The sequence below is a fragment of the Rhipicephalus microplus genome, chromosome X (assembly GCF_043290135.1).
Source record: "Rhipicephalus microplus isolate Deutch F79 chromosome X, USDA_Rmic, whole genome shotgun sequence".
Classification (NCBI taxonomy): domain Eukaryota; kingdom Metazoa; phylum Arthropoda; class Arachnida; order Ixodida; family Ixodidae; genus Rhipicephalus; species Rhipicephalus microplus.
The window spans coordinates 329,877,279-329,895,043 of record NC_134710.1 but is presented as its reverse complement, the minus strand read 5'-3'; the positions used below and the strand labels follow the sequence as shown (position 1 = coordinate 329,895,043).

Genomic DNA, 17,765 nt, shown 5'->3' with positions numbered 1-17,765 from the left:
TGCATCATTGATTGCTGTCGAGACAGCACTGCATGACGCAGTTTTGCGGTGTAATGCCGGCTGCTACAGGGCCACTCAAGAGTTCTCGTCATCAGTGGGACTCACACCTGGCCACCTAACCATTCAACGAGCTGCAGAGAAAGACTCTCTGCGTCTGAGAAAGGCTCAGAAACGGATGAATGAGAAGCAGGAAAAGCGGCAAAAAAAAAAGAGAGCCTAAGGACACATCTAGCTACTCTGCAGGGTCATTTTAGACCATAATAAATGTTTGAAACTTTCGAAGTCAATTTTCTCAGAATGACTTTTTTGGCCAGTGAGGCTGCTTAGTCAGGTGATCTCTCTGGAACTGCTGGTCTGATTTCTATCAGGTTTTTTTTATTATGCACCTTAATAAATTGCCCAGGGCAAGACAAGCCCGCTTTTTCAATTTATTGTGTCTGTAATTTGTAATAATTAACTAAAACTTCATTGATGAGAGCCAAATTGTGAACACTAAATTCAGTGCTCTGCTAACATTTTTTGGCAAGGAAATTTAAAAAAAGGGCTCTGTCTTGCCCTAAAGCACCTATCCAGGAATCATCATAGTGAATTTCACAGTGCTAGCACATTTTTCAAATTCTCCAGACCCTGACTAAGGGACCCATGTGGACTACCCTGATAAATGGCTGTAACTTGGGAACCAGTGAACATAACTGCATGAAACTTTGTGGTTATTCAAATGGCTTTGCTATTAGTGTACCCTGAAAATTTCATTAAGATATCTCAACAAACAAAAAAGTTGCCCTTCAAAGGTAGCCTCCCCCCTTAAATAATCTGCTCGCCAGTGAAATAATCTGAGCGCCGAGCTATTTATTTCATGTGCGAAGCATTTAAAACAAGTGCCAATGAGTTTAATCCAAGTGTCACCATGTTTAATCTAATTGCCAATGACTAATTCAGGTGCCAGACAGTTTAATTCATGCACAAAAAGCGGAATACGGGGCGTAAAAATGGAACTGCAATTGAAATGCAGTTCCTACAATATAAAGACAATAGTCGCAAGGTAAAATAAATCATTATTATTGGTATTCGCCACTATTATTAGTTAGAAAAAAAAATTACCACTGCGGTTCGCTTGAGCTGTTTTTGGAGCGCTTATACTTTGCTATGTGCAAGTTTGTAGATGAGTGCTTAGCCCGAGTGGAGTAATTTTAATGGCAACGAAAGGAAAAGCAGTAACATGTTAACAAATATTTCATGTTCATTATGAAAGCTCATAATTGGATTTGTATAGCATTATATGACCGGGCCAGGCCATGTAATGCGAGAAACATAGTATGTTTATTGGAGTGCTGGAATGCACACCAAGATATGGTAAACCTGGCCATGGGCAGTGATGAGTCAAAAGCAGGTACACAGGTACGTGCTCAGTAAATTAGGGGGCCCTCACAGGACAGAGGGAATTAGAAATAATTTGAAGACATTTTCGTCCTGCAGTGCACATAAGACGTAAACTCATGATCCTGATGTAAAAAACGGAAGTCATATTTTACATTCATATTAGCTGCTACCTTTTATTCAAGCTCGGGAACACTGTTTCGGAACATAAATGTTCATTTCATCATAAACAAAGTTATGTGTATTCGATAAACGCGTGCTTCAAGCAACAGCAACACTAGCGTCATCTTTTACATGAAAACAGGAGTATCTCTGGTGATGCTTATATAAAAAACTTAATTTTACATGAACCGAAATAAATGGAAGTTCAGTTTTGAATGGTTATTTCTGATTTCAAGAATAAATGAATATCATCAGTCTGCTGCCATTGTTTTCACCGGACTGAGCAGACGATCGCGAATGCCTCAGCGAATAAGTAGCCAAATTCTGTTTGCCGAGCAAACGGCACGAATCCATGCATATGCGATGGTGTACATAGTTAGCTGGAATAATGCAGCAGCGACGAAACATAGACTAACATGAACTCTTTGAGCAAATACATTTAGTACCCATAAATGCAATTAGTAAACATTTTTTTTTAAATTTTGAAGCTATAACACCAAAATGTTAGGGGGAAATACCACTGTGCACTTTATTTCATAAGCGCTAGCATGTATAGGCGAGGGAAAAGTTTCTTCCTGTGAGTCCATGTTTACATTATTCTGACATTTATACTATATAAAATAACCAACTATATGTGTTTGTGGTGCATGAATTAAACTGACTGGTACCTGAATTAAAGTCATTGGCAATTGGATTAAACACGGTGGCACTTGGATTAAACTCACTGGCACGCGGCCTCATTGAGTTGGCGCTTGGATTAAATATGTTGGTGCTTGGATTAAATAGCTCGGCTTTCAGATTATTTAAATGGCATACAGATTATTTAAGCTGGCACTTGGATTTAATGTGAGCGGGAAAATCTGTGGTACTATATAATGTTGACAACATGGCATGAAAAAAGAAGTTCTACTTGACTGATACTTTAAGATCTGTTATCTGTTCAAGTTGACAAGGGCTGGAGTATTAAAAAAAATTAATAGCAGGAAGTATTCAATTTGTGAATCAAGCATTTCAATTCAGGTAACAAGGTCAAACATATACTATGTCTGAATTGATAGTCTCACCATCACTGCTTCAACCCTTGCTTTTATGACCATATTCACTGCCACAAGCACACAATTAAAACATGAACACATTTCATAAACCAGCACAATTCTTATTCCTCTGCAACAATCCCTACATATTATAGCTGCATGTCCTAGACAAGCACACAAACTTATCCCAAAGATTTGATTGAGTGGATTCGACTTTCTATTTATCCATAATAGCAGTTGGAGATAAAGATTACTCAAACTACAGACATACCTCTGTCCTAATAGTTCTTGATCCTTGGCTAGGACATGTGTTTAGATAATAGTTGAATAAGAATTCAGGATCGTCAACATCCAGAGCTTCATCTGCTTCAAGGGCTGCCTCCAAGCCTTTGAGGCCTCCAAACACAACAAGTACGTGTTCGAACCTGCAACAAAGGAAACAACTTACTGTCGTTACACGAATCTACTATAGCCATACAGGTACTAGATAATCAGCAGAATAAAGAAAAAACAACAGTGGTTTATAAACCATTCTCTGAAATTCTATGCTTACTTGGAATCAAACTGAAAGCTATTACATGCAGCTTTAAAAAAAAACTGGTCAAAGAATTTGAGGCTATGTGACTTTTTAACCAAAGTAGTTAGGCAAATTAAGCAGTGCCTGATAAATTTTTGGAAGTTGCAGAGTTCAAGGCAGCCATTTGTTAGAACAGTTACTGGATACCGATGAAAAAAATTGTTGAATTTGCATGACACATGCTATGGATACATCCGCGCGATGCTCTCGCCAGTCAGGTCCTATACTGCGCTTCACAAGCTGTTGGCAGCATTGTGGACGGTACGGGCACTTCAAACAAATCATGATAGAGCGCTCTTCATAAGTGTGTTCTGTTGCGGACTGGGTCTACCCGACGCATCCCCGTTGACATGGGTTGCTGAGACGTCAGGGTTTCATCGGACCTGAACTACTCCGGTAGCGTGGAGCAACTCCAGGTAGAAGGAATAATGCTTACAAGTTGGGGATTCGAAAAACTAACAGGTCTACTGGCACTATTTACAATTATTTACAGCATAAGAGGTTAGAGTTCCGCAAACCACGAGTGTGGTGGTGAACCATTACACCACGCTTCAGAGCAACGTACAGAACTTTGCAGCGTCGTTTTGAGCCCTCTCGGGCTACTCCTCCTTGATTGAAACACCAATCACACACATGATGCCACCCACCATGGCATCAGCCAACAACACACGGCTGCCGAATAGTCATTGCACCTCCTGACACAATGCTCCTCCGGTCAGTTTCACTGAAGAGATGGAGTGGGGTCCTTTACGAAACAAGTTGGCAGATGAGTGCTTCCTGCCGTCTTTCCCTGGAACGGCAGCAAAGGATCAGAGACTTTAATCGCTTAGACACGACGTGCGCAGTCGGTATGGCTCGCTGCCACTCCAAACAAGTCATCATAGAGGAGATGCCTGTAGGGATATTGGCTCACGGACCGCCAAAGTCGCCACATTATCATCCCTTTGTTGCTTCCTGCCGCTTGACGCTCATTGCGAGAAAAATGCACTGGAGTTTCAGGACATGGGAACACAGCCCGGCTATGCTTCTCATGGCCAGCATGGCGCCCATGGACGAGAGTCACAACAGTTCCTACGCACATGTCACATCTGTTAATTCGTCAGGTGGCCCCATCTGTGGGGAAGTAGGTGTACTATACTATCTTTTGATTTTCATAGCAGATGATGTTTGGTACCTTTTTGATCTGTTTTGCTTATTTTCAGACGCGACAACCAGCATTGCAATGAACTAGCTTGACCTTTTCTATTGTTATCTTTACCAGTTCTTATGAGCCATAATTGAACAAATGATTGAATTGATCAATCTGAAGCTTTATTTTCACTTCTCAGCGGTCACTTGCTTTATTCCTTGCCGCAGCTAAGTATCAACGTCTTAAAGCTTGAACATGCTGTTTGCTGCAGCTACGGAGCCCTTAACGTCACTCCAAACGAACTCTATGGGGTTCAGCAGTGGTAGGGAGGTAGGCGCACAACGAGGTGACCAGCAGCCTTTGCATTGCAGTCCACACAATCTTCACATGCGTGTGCGTTCTTGACAAGCTTCATAAGCTCCGCCTCTACCTTGTCGCTGCTCCACACAACACCCTTTCGGAAAGCCAGGCTTGTATGTCCTTTTTTTTTTTGAGGCTACCCATGCATGCCACTTTTTTCTGCTTCACAGAATGATATGGCGCATTCAGCAATGGAAGCAGCATCTGCGCTTTCGGTCTTTTCCATGCAATAAATGAACTGGATTGATGTGTGGGGTTTAACGTCCCGAAACCACCATATGATTATGATAGACGCCGTAGTGGGGAGCTCCGGAAATTTTGACCACCTAGGGTTCTTTAACGTGCACTCAAATCTGAGAACACAGGCCTACAGCATTTTCGCCTCATTCGAAAATGCATAAATGCAGAACATGGCAAAACACATGGAAAATGCAGAACATGGAAAATGCAGAACATGGCACAGAAGATGTTAATGTTCATGTGAGGAAGCACTCAGTTGCCTCACATGCGAGTGCTGCCCCACACTCGGTGTACTCCACACCTGCTTTTTCAGACACCGTAACCTCGAGTCAGTCACTTGTCTCGTATAAAACCAATACTGAGTAGAATGTTTACTAGCACATGGTTACTCAAAAATTTGTCACAATAATGTCATCTACAAAACTACCAGTACACTTGCCAGTGCATGCTAGCTCTGTTTCTTGACATGCTGCTTTTACCAAAGCAGCCCCTACCTTCCTCATTTCAACAGTGTATTGTGAAAGCTAGTTTATTAAAGGTTGACCTCTCTTTCATACTCAACACTACATGCAGAACTTTGCCTACCACCATTCATAAATCGCTGATTACAGTGGTAGAAACGCACTCTCTCATCAAAGGCCACACACAGAAACAGCTCTTTCAAAAGCTGCAATCGCTGCTGTCTTGGCTCATACAGTCTCTCTAACCACTACAGACTAGCACGCTAGGTTCGCTTCTAGAGCACGCTGACAATCCCTAACGCCATGTAAGCTGTTTTTATTACAATGCTCTATCACAATGTGCAAACTATAATGTAATCTTTACACAATTTTCTGTGCCAGCACAGAAATATAATTCCTGAAGAGAACTATAATTGTTTGTATTGCACCGACATATTTTCACCGACACCATAACCTTGGGATGTATTATTTTTAACAGTTGGCAGTTATATGCAGCCTAAGTGTTGTGAGCATAATACAAAACCAGCTCGTATGTACTGTAGTGTAGAATTGCATGTTTTAAGACCTCATAAAAACAAGTGTCACTAGTACAAACTTGCTCTTAGAACGGTTACAATTTTATGGTACTGCCTAAAATGAATATTTACCGATGAGGCAATTCAAGCTCATCAACAGGTGTCCCTCGTTCTGAAGTGCCCAGGGTGATGTCATAGCCACTTGGAAAAGGGCACTCGGCCAGGACTGCCCCAAGACTACGAGCTACCCTGACATCATAGCCCCAATAGAGGCCTGCTTCTGTTCGGGGACACGATGGTGACACAGCAGTGCCTCGCAGCTTCTTGCCAGGGACCCCTTCTTTCATTTTCACTGTAACTCGCACTCCTGGTTGCAAACAGCGGTCTATCTTCACCTGCAGCAGAATAACATAAAGTGATGAGTGTGTGCTATGCTGGGAGTAGAAGCATGGCCCAATGAAAGTTCAAACACCAAAACGCTATGTAGAGCTTATGCATTGCCCTTCATTAGGTCACAAGTGAAACTACAGGAGAGATGTAATGCACACACCTTTTGAAACTCCACAGGACATTATTTTAAAACAGGACATACTCAGTGATTGAACAACTGTTTCACGTTTTTGCACCGCTCTCGCTGCAAGTAAAAAAAACAAACAACTGGGGCGTATTATGAACAATTGATAGTTTAAACTCGCAATTATTAATGATATGCATCCATTATGTTGGCAAGACCCTCGGTAGCCTCGAAATTGCTCAAAACATGAACAGTGAAGTACGGCCGTGCCTGCAACAGCGTAATGAGCCGACCGGATTAAAGCTTGACATGCGTTTAAGAGCCGTGAAGAACATGCTGCGGGACCTACGGGAAAAAGCGGGTCCTGATGCTAGCGACGCTGCGGCAAGCAAATACGTCGTATGTGCAGTCCGCCTACGCAATTTGCCCAAGACTGTTTACTCACGGTATCAGTAGTTCGGAAACAACCCAAAAGCAATCTGATTCACAAAACACACCACACACACAGCTGCTCTCAGTACAGGCGCTACCGGCGAATCCGTGGCGGCCTTGACTGCTGGCGCGGCTTCAGAAAAATAAAACCGCAAAAATTCTAACTGAACGCGGAAATGACGTTCGTGGTGGCTGCTCCCAATGAGCATCGTAGCAGACGACATGGGCGTCTCCCTTCTCTCTCGCGCGTTCTCTAGCATACGGTTGTCAAACACGCGCAATAAAGTAGTTAGAAATTAACGATTTCTTTAAAAGTTCTTATCGGCAGTAAATGGCCAATAAAATTATAGACTTCACACCTATCCTTTTTTTTACTACGTGCAGTTAAGGGTTAAAGACACCTACCAAATTTTACAGTGTGATAAAGTCCATGCCTAATCATGTGTGGCGTCACCTCACCCACAGTCATCTATCTGAGAACTTCTGATAATTCAAACCTCTTGAAAACTGAAACAAAATTCAGAGGTTTCTTCGAGTTTGCATTAACGAAAGTCAACTGTACTGTCGAAACACGAAAAACACGAAGGTGGCTGTAAAACCGTGAATATAAGCAAAAAATTGTTCAAATTCCGGCTAATTGCCAAATGCTAACTGCCTTGCTAGCACAAAAAAATGGCAACACTTGCGTCAATTTGCGTGCCTGCGATAAGAATCATTCAGCATCTTGCATTTAAAGCGCACCAACAACAGCTCCGGAGATATGCATGACTCACAAGTCGTGTCGACGAGTCTACGAAGCACGCGCACGGAAAATAACGTGGTGGGCATGCGAGCGTATCTGCATACTGAAATTTTTTCCCTAGATACAAGCGCGCACATCTTATATACACTATATAACGTTAGCAGTCTACCGTTGCTGTTGCTGCAGTACCATCTGGTGAACCTTTCCTTATGCTTTGCTAGAGGGTCTTTCACTCAATATAATGATAGAAACATATTGCGAGTTTCTTGAAATTATGTGCAGGATATACCGATGAAGCAAAGTGCTAGAGGTATTGTACTTTCCGTTTTTAGTGCATGCTAATGCACTCCAGGTAGTCTAAGTTAGCTGAAGCCTTCAACCACAGCATCATAGGTAACCTCGGTCGCTTCAGGATGTTAAACCCCACAAAGCAACAAAACCTAACAGCGTAGACACGCCATTATATCAATATAAAGGGGGTTTCATGTGTCGAATATTATTTAAATATTATAGAAAGGAGGCATCTGCGCCTTACCTGCGGCATTCCGTTTACTTTAGCAGAAGGCATCTTCCTATGTGTAGAAAGATTAATTATAGCAGTAATTATAGAAATAAAAACAATTAAAATTTTCACCAATAAAAATAGACGGTCGAGTCAAATGGGCGAATCAAAGTTCTTCCTACGAATAGTCTACAGCCACTTAGTCTACAGCCATTTAGTGTGTTTTCACTTCGAAAACACACTAAATGAAAAGTTATTGTTTTAAATTGTTTAAAATTTGTTGATTGTTTTAATTTCTTTAATTACAGTCATAATTAATATTTGTACAGATCTGAAGATGCCATCTGCCAAAAGTAAAGGGAACGCCGCACGTGGCACGCATATGCTTCCTTCCTGTAAGTTTTAAATAACATCGGACGCATTTCTTGAAACACCATGTATATGTGACCCGGGCCTAATACTGGCCTGACTCAAGCCCAGGCCCTACCTCGCCGCGGTGGTCTAGTGGCTAAGGTACTCGGCTGCTGACCCGCAGGTCGCGAGGTCGAATCCTGTCTGCAGCGGCTGCATTTTCGATCGAGGCGAAAATGCTGTAGGCCTGTGTGCTATGATTTGGGTGCATCTTAAAAAACCCCAAATGGTCGAAAGTTCCGGAGCCCTCCACCACGGCGTCTCTCATAATCATATGGTGATTTTGTGACCTTAAACCCCACATATAAATCAAATCAAGTCAAGCCCGAGCCCGAAAATCATGGGCCCGAGCCCGGCTTGATCCAACAATGCCTTACCAGGCCCGCGGGCTGGGCTCGTGCAGTGCTGTAGTTGGTGTATATAAGGATGAACATCTTAGTTATACATAAATTGCTTCCCATACATAAGATTGTCATGAATGAAAGCAGGCCACATCAATGTAAGTGCATTTACAACTGCTGAATCAGATATGTGAACTCTATCCAAGCCTGAGAAATTAGCTTTTCTCACAGATATTGTACATTCATGTTCTCTTTTGTTTCTGGTTGTCCAAATCATCAATTTTGTCATTTTTTTCCTTTGGCCCTCAATTTCAGAAAGAGCGTCTCAGCCAGAGCTTTTGGTCTCGTTGCCATTGCTTTCGTAGTAAAAAAAAAAAGAATAAAAAAAAACTTGAGGGCCTTCTACATAGTAAAATGCTGCTTTTTGAAGCAATAATGACTATCAAACTTGAAAAAACAGTTACGTGTGCATGTTATGTAGTTAGGCTAAGCAAGAAATTGCTTCATATTTCATTCAATCGCACTTCTAACACTATTTTTGGCCGATTTAAAGCTCCAATTAAAAAAACTACCCTATTTACTCGCGTAATCCTCGCACTCGCATAATTCTCGCACCCCCCACATCGCCCCCCAAAAATATGATTTTTTTCCCTCGAGTAATTATCGCACCCCCGAAAACTGCCGCAATAATGTCGTCTGCTCGTTACAGCCATTGATGATGATAGCGCACACTATCTGGCGCCATCTCTTAAGCATCAAACGTATTGCACGGAGATCCAATCAAAGCCAACCCGAAGTGGCCAGTGCGCGTTGCGGCGTGTTTTGTGTGCTGTGTCGGTAATCTTGGCACGTTATGGGGCGATCTGAAGCCACATGGCTGCTTCAAGTTGCAAGCGATAGATCATGCGCTAAACAACGGCAACAGCGCCGCCGGTAGGCCCTTCGGAGCTTACGAGTTTAGTGTTCGCTACTGGTGACGGCAGCTAAAAGCCACCAAGACGCGTTGGGCCTGCCATGTGCCTAAAACTGGGATTGATGGTAAACTTTATTTCTTCAGAAGGGAACTGCGGACGATTCTGTTAAATAGCCATCAGCCCAATACTGACGTCCTACGCTTACTTTTTGAGGGCTCCTTTTGAGTGCCGGCCGTTATCTCTACGCCTGCAACGCCCACAAGCTTCGCGTATGGTATTCTAATTCTCGACCATTTGCTTCCATTTTCATGTCTCAAATAAATCTTGCCTTGTGTTGAACCTCTGCTTTTATTGTTGAGGTAAGTTCTAATTAGTACTTCTTAAAGCTTGCTGTAAGGTGCTTTTGTGAGAATTCCGATATGCAGCCATTTCGTTTTCTTTTTCGCTCTCTGAGTTTTCGTAGAAAGTTTTCCCCGCGTAATTCTCGCACCCCCCAACTTTGCATCCGTTTTCTGGCAAAAAAGTGCGAGGATTATGCGAGTAAATACGGTATACTTGCATGCTAAAATTACTTCTCTCAAGATCCAGAGGAGAAAAAAAAATACTATAACTTTAGAACTGACGGCAGTTTTAAAAGAAATTCAACAGAACGATGAATTTAAACTCAAAATCACAAATACCATGCATCGCAAATGTGCCAAATATGTTTTCATGTTTTCCTAAATGTTTCTGATACACTGAAGCAAAAAAAAAAGCATATAGTTGACGGCAACAGGAAGCAGTCGACAAATCTTTACTGAAGTAGAAAAAGCGGGACAAATTCATCCCATTATCCCTAAAATGATTGAAGGATACCTCTTGAATGAGGGTGAGAGTATTTTACATTCTACTTAATTGATTATGTTGAATCAGGAAAATATGTATTAGTATCCGTCTTAAGACTAACCACATTTTTCTTACATGATAGTGGCATTCAAAAACAACCAGTGTAGTTTTTTACAACAATATATCTCCTCCGTGGAACTTTTTTTTGTATTTAAAGAAAGCCCATAAAGTGCAAAAGCACGCAAAAATAAGTGTGGCTGCATTTGTGCAATGCTGTATTGCAACCCTCTCAAACATGTTTATTGAGGTTCAAGCGCACATGTTTGTTTTTCCAATTTAACACGTGACGAATTCACTATGAGTTCAACCCTGTTTGCACTAACATTTGCAGTAATGCACTTGACCGTACCATAGAGATTTTAGCAGCATATCTAACTTTATTGTCAGTAGGATGTCCAGATGAATTAACAAGATTGGATCAACAGCCTGTTAAAAATAATGATAAAGAGACTAGCTGGCTGTTGCTGTATAGCCGGGTTTTTTTTCCCTTGCTAAACCTTGTACCAATGAATCTGCTAAGTGAACAGAGCACTGACACTCAGTAAATGACCCCAAATACAAGTCAGTATGACAGTACCTCTTTGTTGAGGCCACAGTTGACGTATGACCCACTGCCTCCTTTAACAGGCAGCCGAGCCACAATTCCTTCACGGTATGGACTCTCCTCAGTGGCACGTAGGTGGTGTGGGCAGTCCAGTGGGTTCAGCAATCCTGCAAACTGCAGGTCACGATGCAAGGGGAAAAGGTGCTTGCGCAGGTACTGCGGGCACTCAAGGTACTGCAGCACACGCGCCAACTGCACCACACCCTGACCAGACTTAGCAAGGCCACTGAATTCTCCATCCACAGCAGTCCCGCTTGTACCACTGCAAACAATACCAGTACAGCTGGGGTTTTTCCTACATTACCAATCCAAACACACACTGCATATACCACCATAGAATTTGTCCCACAGTATTTATAAGACCAATGGTTTTCTTGCTGAAGCAGCGATAAAATGAGGCACGTGTGAGTGCATGATAGTACATTTAATAATGCTGACGAGCAAACTGTAGACCACTCAAGAGCTTGAAATGAGTGTGTAATGTTTAAACACACTTTAGATTGCTTAATATAAACTAAAGCTCCTTCAGTGTGCAGATGAACAAGCAAGCATCATCTGCCTTGGACCCGTAAATCTATCGCACCCTTCTCACAGGAAAATGTCAAATAATGCTGAACCCTAGATTCTGACCACAATTTCTCACGTCATTTTCTAGTGTCCATCAAAACAAGGATACTAGATGAGTCTCTTCAGTAACAGGCATAATGCATGCTAAATTTAATCATTGAAGATCATTTCAAGTATATGTATATTGGTGACATCCAAACTGGTGCAAACATACCGTGTAGTTGAGCCATCATCGTCAAAGACAACAATTTCATCCACACAAAAAACAACTGCAGCCCTTGCAATCTGAAAGGAGAGAGGAAGAGCTCCTGAAGAAAATAAATTTTATAATTACTAAACCTAGATTAACTAATGAACATGACTGACATCATAAACTTTAAAAGCACGGTGTAAGGCTCGCAAGGCATGAATATCACAAGCTTTCATATGCTAGTACAGTTTCAGTATATTCTTAATTTGAAGCACGACAGATGAAAAAGTTGTAGCTTAATGAAATAAGTGCTAACATTAAAAATAATAACATATAGTACACCAACTGTGACACTCCTACTACCCCAGCAACACAGGTAGCTTAAATGAATAAATCCAACATATAATTCTACCGTGTAATAAAGAAGAAAAGCCATCAACTACTGCCACAGTAATTCCTGAATACATAGGCAGCATGGGAGTAACTCTGGGACATTTACTTCTGTGAAGTCTTGACCAGATCATCAGGTTCCCTGTTACAATGTCATTGAATTAAATGCCTTGACATATTATGTTTTCAAAACATAATATGTCAAAGTGGCACAAACACAATATTTCACTGCTACAAGAGCCAGCGAAATCAATTACTCTGAACACGCATATATCTACTGAACTTTTTGTCAGCTGTCTTGCATGTTTCGCTTTGTCTACACAATCAAAAAGATTGCTTTCTGCAACAATATTTTCTAACAACCCCCCCCCCCCCCCTTTTTTTTTTTACAGAAGGCTTTTCTCACTATAAGTGCGTTCACCACACCACATTTTAGCACAAGCACAAGAGCACCACAAAAGCTTTTCAAAAATTACTGCTGGAATTTCAGACCTCATAGTTACGCTGCACCCCACACATGTTGAATGAAGAACCTATCGGAGGTTAACTCCGTAGTGTGCAGGGAGAAAAGAAGAGTGGTGAATGGTGAGAAAGGAAGGAGTGATGAATGAAAAATATAGTTTGTTCTGCTAGTCTGCAGTGAATGTTGTTTGGTGGCAAAATATATTTGCTTGACAACGCGCCCTGAACATCTCAACTCACCCAAGCAACACCCATGCTTACGCCAGTTCTCGCAGGCTGGCACCTGGCAGAGCCACATAAAAGTAAGAAAAGTAAAGCGGGCAAAACGTATTTACTACTACTGCTTCCTTGTCTTCTGGAAAATCTGAATCAATACGTGGGCATGCGAACAAAAGCTAGGATCTACATGCTGTCGTCCTTGATGTGATGTCGTCACTGCTGTTGCACAATGTGTAAGATTCGAGGGGCCTCAAAAGCCACAAAAGAAAGCAAGCAACCTTGCAGGACTGTAGTTTCATTCTCTTACTTTATGCACTGGTAATTTTTCAGATCCCAGCAGAATTGTCCACATTTCAGAAAATTCTTTGTACCGTGTTAGAGAGTTCAAGCTCCGCTTTAACAAAAAAAGCCATTAGTTAACTTCTCAATTTTTATGTTTACAAAGTAAAGGAGAGACAGGACTGGGACGTTTGGAGGAGTGGGAACTATCATCAACACATCAGTTTTGGTACTGTCTACATCTGGCACTGTGTAGTGGCAGTTCCACGGGGTATTAAAAAAAATGTGTATTTTGCAACAATAAATGTTTCTGTGATCCTGTTTTCTTGATGCTAAAGCCAGGACAACAGGTCAAGCTGAAAAAAACAAGATGATGTGAGAAATTGTATTTTCAGAGTCCGATTTCACATATAATTGATTGCCTACTGATTGACAGTTCTGTTGTTTCCTATGCTGGCATTTTGAAATTAAGTTTTTGATGCTTTCTTCTGAGTAAAACTGTTAAATTTTCATTGTTCGCGATAAAACTACTAGCCCGTGTTTGCTTTTCTGTTACTTTATGACTGCACATGCATAAAAAATACGAAAAGAAACAACACAGCATCTCCTAAATACATATAAAAAATTATCTGAAACTACTTCACCTAGCTTGGGTGAACATTAAAGAACCCCAGGTGGTCAAAATTTCCGGAGCCCTCCAGTACGGCGTACCTCATAATCATATGATGGTTTTAGGATGTTAAACCCCACATATCAATCAATCAACTTCACTTAACTTACAGAAGAATAATGTTAAAAATATGACAAAAAAACACTCAACAGACCTAAAGCCTTAGACAGATTGAGATTTAAATCTGGGTAGCTAGTGTGCTAGAAAATACGCAGTTAGCCTTCAATGCATATCTAACCACCTTCAATGGCAAAAAAAAAATTCTCACAGTTTTGCCACAACTGTTCCTATCCTTCTGCAGGGTAAATGTGGAGCACGAGCAACAATTATTAGGTTTACATTTTGGAAAATTTTCTAAGATATGTTGGAATAAGTATTTTTGGTAGTTTGTTATGTTATGTAACCCTCACTTCATACTCGCGTCACTTGAACTTGGTTCAATTTTCATTTTGATAGGTGCCAAACAAAAAAAAAAGACCTGTACATGCATTTTTTGCAAGTTAAAGAACCTAGTCTCCAACTATGATTAATCCGGTGCACAAAACAAGGAACTAGTCTAAATAATGGCCCCAATATGCGAGTGGTACTGAGGCAATCTTTTTGAGAGTGAACACGGGGGCATATTACTTTCCATGCTCCCAGCACTGTTCAGCGACAGCAGCGAGAAGCATTGCTCAAGTGCAGTGCGTCCGGCATGCAATAAATCTGCTTGCTTGACATTGCGTCAAGCAAGCAAGAGCATGTAATCTGCTCCATGTGTACTGCAGTAAGAATACCGTGTCCTTCAAAGTGGTAAAACTTGCAATTAAATTCGACTGATTCACGAATAAATCCAATGCGATTTTGTGCTTTAGCATGACCTGGCACCGGTATACACTGCAAAAGTTGTGGAAGAGCCGATAGAAAATCATAGGATTGCTGCACTCTTCTGACTGGCATAAACATTTGTGAAAATGTAAGGCAATGTATATAAAAGCAGCCACGGTGCCATACCCTGTTTACGCAGCAACTGCAGATGAACTCTAGGTAGTCATTCACAAAGAGAGCATTCAAGTGCATCATAGTGCCAGCACTATACTCGTCAATATCCTCTAGAATGGCAGGTGTTTTTTTAAAAATGGGGACAAGACAAAATACTAATATTAAGCAAAATTATTCCAGTTTCCTGATGCTACTTCTGTAAGCTTATCAATCTTCCATGAAAAGTGTGCCAAATAACAGTTCGCATTTTTGTTTTTTGGCCTGTACATTACATGCCTTAAATAACACAAGAGGAAGAAAAACGTGAAAAATGGGTTACACGCAAAGCACACGAAACACACCATTTAAAATAAGAGAATTTGAACTTTAGTTGCCATCATAATATGATAACCACAGAGGACAAAAAATTGGCCCCTATCTGTGTGGTTCACTGGAAAAGACGTCGAAAGATGATTGTCTTTGGTCTGGAAACGCTGCATGACATATGGACGCCATGTGGCAGTAATGCCAAGAAATGAAAGCTTTCTAGAGCGCAGAGCAGCTGGTGGGTTTAGCAAAGTGTAAGTAACACTCGCTTTTTCATTCATCGGGCTCTTGTAGTGATCTGAATACACCTCTGTAATATAAGAGCTCCAACCACCATCACTGCCACCAGAGTCATGACAGTGAGCATAGAGCAGCTGCTTACAAATGGCTAGGTAGGAGTTGGGTGGAAGAAAAGAGTGACAGCTACCACCTGTGGTATCTGTCTCCCTGGTTTACTCCCCCGCTTGTTGTTGCAATAACAATAAGCATATATGCAGTTTAAAAATAAAGTAACACACTATATAATACTCATGTGTTGAGGTTGCACTTATACTGTTCACTAGTATGAACACAACCAGGAGATCGAGATAGGTGGTAGCTCAGCAAGTGATTAAACTTTCACTCTGGTAGCTGAATCGAGTGACAGACAGACCACAATTTCCACATCAAGTATCCCAAGAAAGACTATGGTCTTTAAAGCAGCTAGAAGATGGCACAAGAACACTCTGGTGATGTGATACGTGAAACGGAAAACAACCCTCCCAGTGCACGCACAAACATATGTGACGTGTTGCCTAATGGTGCTAGTAATAAGGCCACGCACTCCTGTGTTCACTCTAAAAAGATTGCAACTGTACAGCACCAAATTTTTAATCTTAAATGTACGAGCGTCGACCACCCAGTCGATAAGTGGCGTTTAATGGTACACGCCGGTGAAATGAATGATGATATGTGCATGCCTGCGATGAAAAGTCCTGTGCAGTTGTCTTCTGCTAGGCTGTTCTGGGAATCGAACACCAGAGTGCCCGGAACAGGCACTTACAGACTCGGCGGTCGATGCTTGCGCGTTCAAGTTTAAAAAATGGGCGGCTCTACATATACAAATTCCAGCCAGGGTAGCATCACAGTGTTTCATTCCCATGTGCCACTTGTTCACAACTTGATTATGTGTCTCCTCACCTGGCCAGCTAAGTAAGTTCGCAGTTCTGCATTCTGAGCATTGTCCATTATGGAACCTGGAACTGCTATGCTGAGGGTGTACTTCCGGCCTTTCGATTGAGAATCCATGGACGAGGCCTGCTGTTCTTCGGATTCCTTCGCTTTCTTTTCCTTCTCGAGCTTTTTGATCAACCTTTCTTCCCTCCACTTGAGAAGCTGCTGTTTTCCTGGGGCAAAATACGAAATTAAGTCAAGTTGCTCTCGTGCGAACGTGATGGTTGGTTCTAAGAACATCATCCGGGCTGATAGCATATTTGCAGAAATGCTGTAATTAATGCGAAGCGAGCGGCCACGCAGAAACCAAGTGAACGGTTCGGCCGGCATACAGTCGCTGTGCGAAAGAAAACTAGAACAACACTGACTTGGACACCGTACTGGTTAAACCAGACGATGCGATGCAACTAGCTCACCAAAATACCGTGTCAAGGAAACGATTCCCCTAAAACAAAAGCGCAAGTATGCATGCGCTATTTCGCAAGGCAGCACGTCGATTAACACTACAAAAACTACAGTGCTGCCAGTTATTCTGGTCTCGAAAATGCTAGTTCACATAGAAGATGGATGCTTCCAAACCATGTCGTTGCTTGCGGACTGTTTCAGCTGTCGCAGATCTCCGTGCGACAGCGTCACGAAGGCAAGAACGGACAGTGAAGCATTAGCGTAGTACTTACTTTCTGCACGCCATTTTTTCCAGTTGCAGGGCTGGAAAGTAAAAGAAGCACATTGTTTAGAACAAACCAAACTTGCGCGCAGTGTGCTACACACGAAGCTTCTAACATTTGGCGACACGTGTACAGTCTTTTGGTTACCAGTCGTCAAGAGGTAAAAAAAAAAAAACCGCAAAACGCAAATTCACCCACACCGTACCTCATCTTCATTTGCCTGAATCCTATTGTCAGAGCTCTGTCGTTTCATTTTTCTTGACAACACACAAAACAACAGCTACACACAGAATTGAAGATCGGGCTCAATGTCAATGCACGACGATCCCGAAGCAAACACGAGCGATACACGCGCTGATGGATATGGCTAATTGTTGGATTGGATTTTAAAACTTGTTCAACTGGATGGATAGATGGATGAATAAATGGATGGATATGGCTGTACCCTTTAGATCAGGCGGTGGCTAGCGTCATCAAGCCGTAATACTTAACGAACCAAAAACTAGATTTTTTTTCCTTAAATAGTGAGGTTGAGGATTCGTACTTTGCAACAAAAGGTTCAATTTTCACTCGTGCCTTGACTTTAGCCACCAATCAGATAACCTCCTTTTAGGTAATTCT

The 17,765-nt window shown here is 41.8% G+C and overlaps 1 protein-coding gene across 4 annotated transcripts in view; it reads right to left on the bottom strand.

The window, feature by feature from the left end:
* Positions 1-17,532, bottom strand: part of LOC119161253 (28S rRNA (uridine-N(3))-methyltransferase) — a 35,915-nt gene extending 18,383 nt beyond the window's left edge. For 3 of the 4 annotated variants that reach the window (XM_037413629.2, XM_037413628.2, XM_037413627.2), the window contains exons 1-7: positions 17,350-17,531; positions 17,154-17,184; positions 16,444-16,649; positions 11,982-12,052; positions 11,174-11,462; positions 5,988-6,250; positions 2,845-2,998 (exon numbers count right to left, since the gene is read on the bottom strand). In XM_037413629.2, coding sequence (XP_037269526.2) covers positions 2,845-2,998; positions 5,988-6,250; positions 11,174-11,462; positions 11,982-12,052; positions 16,444-16,649; positions 17,154-17,184; positions 17,350-17,397 — 1,062 coding nt within the window. In that variant the 5' untranslated portion in view covers positions 17,398-17,531. Of the gene's footprint in view, positions 1-2,844; positions 2,999-5,987; positions 6,251-11,173; positions 11,463-11,981; positions 12,053-16,443; positions 16,650-17,153; positions 17,185-17,349 lie in introns of all 4 variants that reach the window. The other variant, XR_012887414.1, reaches the window with a different exon arrangement.
* Positions 17,533-17,765: the final 233 nt, after the last annotated feature.